We start from the raw sequence: 6,622 nt of genomic DNA on the forward strand, positions 1-6,622 counted from the left end.
GCAGTAGCCCAACTTCCGAGGTTAAAAGCAGATATAGTGGCCGCTCAGGCGAGAGTCCTGGCCACTCTTCACCCAGAACTCTGAGAGACTGCGGGAACTTCTCAAGACCGCGGGGACCCCCGAGATTTCTTCCCTGCACCAGAGTCGGCTGGTGCCAAAGAATTACGACTACTGCTCCCTACAACCTCTGGAGGAAGAGCCCACCGAGCAGCGACACAGAGCGCTCCAGGACACACTCCACTCTCTGAGTGCAGCAATTAATCCGACTTGCGATTAACAAAACTCTGGGTTGGGCGGTACTTGGGAAGACAAGAGAGGCACGGTATTTAGAGTCGCTCTGCTTCAGTCCTCGGAGAATTAATTTCATCAACTCTTGGTGGCAAGGATGGCACCAGTCAGGTGACCAGCCCAGTGATCCGAGAGCTGCCCTGTAGCAGACACAGACCTGAAAGGAGGCAGGGGCAGGGACCTCAGGAGTAACTGGACCCTCAGATTTCGCCCAGGGAAGGTGGTGGTAGACGCTGCTTATTGGGATGGAAGTAGCGGCCGGCGCTCAGCTTCTGGAGTATGGAACACATTAGCATCAGAGCCCTAGGCCCCCTACACCTTCAACCCCCGCGCAAGCATGCACGCAGGCACGTACGCACTGGGGAAGGGTATCTCTGGTCCAGAGAGTTGCAGCCTAACCGATGGGGAAGATCCTGCGTTGTAGTAAAGTGTGCCCAGAATTCGAACGAAGGAACACTAAGTTCCAGCGCAGTCCTCTGCGTTCGCTGACCCACCTCGTCCATCACCATTCCCTCCTCCGGTACCCCTACATTCACTCTCGCCCCGCAGTCTTAGTCACAATCAGAATCAAACCCAAACAAGCAAATCTTTAATTCTCTTCCCAAACACCTTGGAACTACATATACAGTTTCGCAAACTATGTTTTTCTGACTTATTCCTTCCCCTTCTGGAAACCATGGCTAGGAGCAGTGGACCCTTGAATATTGAGGATCTGCGCCGGCAGGGATGAGAGCAGGGTGGCCAGCGGAGCCACCCTCCAGCATCAGAGCAGGGGGTCCATGGAAATGGCCAGAGGGCCTTCTCCGGCCTGACAGCAGGTCCTTCCCTATGAGTCGGGAGCAAGCGGGTGATCCCAGCCCAAGCCTGGAGAGCGGCTTGCAGGTGGGACAGGGAAAGAGTGGCCCAATGAGGAGTCCAGGAAGAGAGGGTACGGGACCGTGCACTCGGTTCGCAGTTGACTCGCAGCAAGCTCCTCAGTCCCCTTTAGAGGGCCTGCCACGGCTTCCCGATGGCCTGAATGTGTTCCTTGGCTTTCAGACGCAGTGCAGCGATGCTGCTGTTGCGCGGGTCTGCCTCGTCCAGCGGAAACTTGTCCCCGAAGCCGGGCCCGCATGGGTAGGCGGGCGGTGGCGGCCCGAGTGGCTGCAGGCCGGGACCCAGCGGCGGGGAGTTCAGGAAGGGTGGCGGCGGCGGGGTGTAGCTGGCGGGCAAGCTCTGTGCCGGCGGCCCGAAGCCCGGCAAGCTCTGCAGCGCTGTGGCGCCCCCACCCGGCAGCGGCGGCCCGAGCCACGACTCCAGCGGCAGGGCGCCCCCTGGTGGCCCACCGCCGCTGCCCGGGCCGGCCCCGAGGGGCGCGAGAGCCGCCGAAGGCGGGGAGCGACTGAATGAGAGGAGGGGCGAGTCCTGCAGCTTCATGGACGACACTTCCAGCTTCTCCTGCCTTCGCCACTTGGCCCGTCGGTTCTGGAACCACACCTGCAAGAAAAAACACAGCGGACGTCGGGGGCGTGGGTTGTGATTCATCCCCGCTCCTGCATGATTCGTCCCCACTCCTGCATCAAATGCAGACTGGCTAGTTTGACCCCCCCAGCTCCAAATAAAATTGAAGTTGACTATTCTGCACTCTTGGAGAGAGCACTGGGCCTTCTTTTCTTTCATTCCCTAGGACTCCTGTGATTCCCCACCTTTCCTTCCATCCCGTTTCTTTTTCTTTTCCATCTCGTTTTTTTTTTTTTTCCTTTTTGTCTCTTCCCTTCCGTGAATCTCTTTGTCCCATCCCAGTCCTCTGAGGCATCCACATCCTTTCCCCTATTAACCTCACTCATAGCTCTGATTGTGCTTGTATCTGGCTTTAACTCCTGACACGGAGCAGGTGCTCAGGAAAAAAAGTGAGTTTCACTCTGCACTGGACCATAGATTCTTGAAACCAGATCTCACCAAGTTTCTATGACCTGCTATATGGCAGCCTCTCCTGACACTAAGATTTTGCTTCCTCCTAGTATGGTACAGTTCTCAAGTGCTATGTGTTTGTCTCATACCTTGTTTTATCGGCCTTTTATCTCTATTATAAACATAGGTATAAATAAATACTGGCAATATCAGATGTTGAATACAGCTATTTTCACAGATTATTGATTATTATAAATAGATAGAAGCCAGTGGCTTTATTTTACCATATACACATTTCAATTGCTGCTTTAATAAGGCTTTCATTTTTATTTAATAATATTTGTTACATATTTCCAAAATTTCTTATGAATTACTTTCAAAAGTTACAACGTTCAAGTTTATTGTATCTACTTTTACTTTCTGGAGTTTTGACATTATTCTCAGCTGTGAACTCAGTAAGTACACAAAGGTTTTTTTCTTCTTGCTGTTCATGTAGTCTTTGCCAAGCTTTCACTGGCTTCTTGCAGTGGATCCTCCACTACTGACAAAAGCACCAGAAAGAAACGTAATTAATGTTTCACCACCAAGTGCTACTGTCGCAAACAGAACAGAGAGAATTGGTTTAGTTTAGTGGAGAATATGAAAGATCTTTGGCCAAACTGATGGTTTCTGTATTGTATTTATGAAGGGAAGGAAGCAAACAGTTGCAATCTTAGAAGGGGGAAAGCAGAGTTATGTCAAAGCGGGGACGTGGGTGAGGGCAACCTAGGGGAGCTGAGAAAACAATAGCCAGCACTGGAGCAGGACAGGGCAAATGTGTGTGAGGCTGGAATTTGGGGGAAAAGAACAAAAGGTAATCATCCCTGCTCCCCTCCCATCAAGATTCATCTACCTACCCAAGGCCCTGAGCTACCAGGAAATACTAGAGGTTTGGCTACAATAGAGAAAAGAGAAGCAGGCTTGGTGAGAGTTCCCTTCCCACTGCCCCTAGGGCTCCCCTCATTCTCAGAAACCTCAGCTCTAGCTCTTTGATACGGTATCCAGGTTCATACGGCTGACGCCTGGGACAGTTGGCTACCATACTACTCCCCTGATGCCCTAATGCTAGAGGAGATGCTGGCTAGTTCCCCTACACCACCTGAATATACCACACGCACAAGTTAAGAACCGCCATATACTGAGCACAGGGCTGGCCCTGTAGTCACAGAGAAGTCACAGACCCTGTTCTCAAGATTCTTGCAACTCAGAGAAGCCAAACCCCTGAACAAGTAAAGAAGGTGGGCTCAGGTGCAAAGAGTTGTGCAAAAGTGGGCTTCAAGCTGCCTTGCCTGCGTGCTGGAGGGCACTGAAAGCCCTGGCCTCTCTTCCTTCATCTTGGGCTCCTATTCCCCCCTCCATACCAGACCCTCCCTCCAATGGAAAGCAGGTGCTAAAATTTCCACCTCTTCAATGAAATGACTGCAGCCTTACTGCCCCAAATTAGGAGAAATTGAACTCTCCTTGCTAGTTAATCCTGAGTCACATTAGTGAACTATTTTTTTTTTAAACCACGACTTTTACTTATTACTTTCAACCCCTAACCCAAGCAAAAGAGACAAAGGCAGAGCTTGTTTCCTTTTACTTTTAAGACACAGCTAAAAGCACCAGACACCTGAGTATCCTTACTTCCTGGAAATCTAATTTAATAGACACACACAAAAATCCCATCTCAGTTCCACTGCCTTTCAGATGCACTGAAATTTGTTCCCAGTGTCTCTCCTTAGGCCTCTCTAAACTCTCCCAATTTGGAAATCCTCCCAGATTTTTCACAGATGACTAGCAAATATTTAAGGCTTTCAAATATTTTAATGATCAGGGATTAAAGATAATTCAGCTTTAATTAAAGCGAAAACCCCTTTACAATAAAAAGAAAAGGCCTCTGCAGCGCGAAATTTTGGTTGGACGTGCACCAGAGAAGGAAAAGTCAGTTTCTTAAACAAATCCTCCGAAAGTTTCAACGGAGGTCCGGCGCAAGGAGACAGGGTTTTCCTTTTCAACATGGTGTGCGCACTGAGAAACTAGGGTGGTATTTGGGATCCCAATCCAGTGACCTACGGTCTCTGCCTACATTCCCTTTCCGCTCAGTACACCCCACCCCATCCTGGCTTTTATCTCAAAAGTGATTTCCAATTCCTCCTTTTAGTTTATTAGAGGGAGATCCCCCAAAAGTGTGATCGTCCTGTAACGGACATTCTGCCAGAAGAGGGTTGCGTGCGGAACCGAAGAAGCACGATAATAAATGCGTGGACGCCCGGGAATCCAGGGGAGTACTGGCTGCAGTTTAGGCCTGCCCCCCCCTCCCCCAGGTTCCAATCCCTCAGTTCGGGCGTTTTACCTGGACCCGGACCTCGGGTAGGTTGACCTTGCCCGCCAGCTCCTCCCGGCTGTACACGTCAGGGTAGTGGGACTTTTCGAAGGCGCGCTCCAGCTCGTGCAGCTGGTACGTGGTGAAAGTCGTGCGGTTCCGCCGGTGCTTCTTCTTCGGCTGCTCCTCCTCCGACAGCTTCGCATCGCCAGCGGCTGGCCCAACGGGCAACCCTGGACTCGGCCGTGCCTCCCCGGGCTCCTTGGGACAGTAGGGGCGAGAGGCTGGGGCGACGAGGCCCCAGAGGGTCAGAGACACTCCCGAGAGCATCCCTGGGCCTACCCTGCCTCCTCCCAGTCTCTGGCCCGCCCAGTTGCGGCAAAGTTGGCCTCGAGGGGTCGTGGGTGGGTGGAAGCAGCAAGGGGTTCCTAAGGGTCCTCTGAACGCAAGTTGGAAACTCCGGTCATGGAGAGTACCCCCACCCCGGGGTCCAGTTGCCTCAATAAAAGTTAAGGAAGGGACTCTCTGGTCTTGCAGAGCGCCCCAAGGGCCTCGCAGCAGCCTGCAGTGCGCACTCACCTTCGTACTCGGGGACCGGCGCCGGTGCTGGGGGCGGGGAGGGCTCCGCGCTTCCCCCGGGCGCCTTGGGACAGGCGGGCCGCGCGCCCAGTCTCCTCTCCCGCTCCTTCGCTACCCGGGCGCCCCGTTCTGCCGGAAAGGTACCGAGGATCCCGTCGTCCTTGGTAAAGCCCAGGATGGCCTCGATGCTGTGCAACCGTGAGGTGCTCCCGCCCGGACTGCGGAGCAGGTGACCCGCGAGCGAGAAGCTCCCGTTGGCCATGGCGGGGGCGCAGCCCGGCAGGTGCATGGGGAGCGCCGGAGGAAGGTAGGCGCTTTGGAGATAGAAGAGGCTCCAAGCGGACTCTTCCCAGCTGTATACGTCAGGGTACTGGGACTCCTCCAACGCGCGCAACCGCACGGGTGGGACCCACGGTCAAGCTCGGCTTGCAACCCCGCCCAGACCGCGTGCGTTAGAGGTGAGCGAGCGCTCGGCCCGCGGCCGCCTCAGTCGCGGCAGAAGTTGGAAGTTCGGCGGCGGAGCGACTGAGGCTCCGGAAGCTAAAGCCCAGAGCGGGCGAGTCCCGGGCTCCTCCTCTCACGCCCCGGACCTGGCCCCTCTCTCAGCCCCTCCCCGCGCAGAGGGGCGGGTCCTCCTGCCCGCCTCGGGGTCCTAGCCCTGCCACCCCAAGAGCAGCACTAGGAACGTCCTCGACTCCGCTCCCCTCCCGGACCTTTTCAAACACTACAAACGCTCTCTGGGGAGTAGAGGTGGGATGTTTGACGGGCCCGAGGTCTCCCGGTGGTCCCGACTTCCCTCGCTTCCCCGCCCTAGTCCTGCCTCCAAGGCGCAGACCTCCTTGGGCTCCCCTCTTCCGCTCCCTCGCCGTCACCTCCCCACTGCGGCTCACCTCCTCTGTAGGGCTGCACCTCCAGGCGAGGCGGCTGGGCGCCCCTGGAAAGCGCCAGGACCCAGCCGAAGGCTTCGCAGCTCTGGGGCGAAGGGAGTGAGCGCACACGCCCAGTTTGCACAGTTGCGTCTCGTCCCGTTTGCTCACCCCACCCGCACTCGTCTCAGCCCAGTGGTCCCGAGTCCCAGACTTCGGGTTTCTTTAGTCTTTGTCTGTTTTAACTACCCCTAAGACTTGCGCGGCCGCAGCCTCTCCCACTCCCGCTAAAGGAGCGGGTGGGGCCATCTGTGCCCGCAGGTCCGGTGACCTCGAGTGCTGGGAGGCCCCGAGAACCACAGCTGCGGAGCTGAGACCCTGCAGCACACCGCAAGGAGTTCCTGCCTATCTCTGCCCTGGGGGAAGGACAGGGCCTTTTACTGATATGCACGGATGCTCATTCCTTCTAGCTCCCCAAACTTCACCAGGCCAAGGAGAAGACCCAAAGCTGAGGGAGAGGAATCTTCACGATGGAGACAGCCCGCGCTTCCCTGAGGTTTACCGGCATAATCCGCTTGCGTTTCTTCCCCCTGTGGGGCCCCTTGACCCAGAGCTACTCAGAGGCTAAGCAGAAGGATGATTTGTGAGGGCGAGT

General features: G+C 55.2%; 1 protein-coding gene across 1 annotated transcript; it reads right to left on the reverse strand.

Moving 5' to 3' along the window:
- Positions 1-1,272: 1,272 nt before the first annotated feature.
- Positions 1,273-5,390, reverse strand: RAX (retina and anterior neural fold homeobox; the record flags this gene model as incomplete). Its single annotated transcript, XM_079108613.1, has 3 exons — positions 1,273-1,764; positions 4,553-4,806; positions 5,102-5,390. The coding sequence occupies 3 exons, from the start codon at positions 5,388-5,390 to the stop codon at positions 1,273-1,275; spliced, it is 1,035 nt and encodes a 344-aa protein (XP_078964739.1).
- Between the last annotated feature and the right edge of the window lie 1,232 nt (positions 5,391-6,622).

The sequence above is a fragment of the Sciurus vulgaris genome (assembly GCF_902686455.1).
Source record: "Sciurus vulgaris genome assembly, chromosome: 13".
Classification (NCBI taxonomy): domain Eukaryota; kingdom Metazoa; phylum Chordata; class Mammalia; order Rodentia; family Sciuridae; genus Sciurus; species Sciurus vulgaris.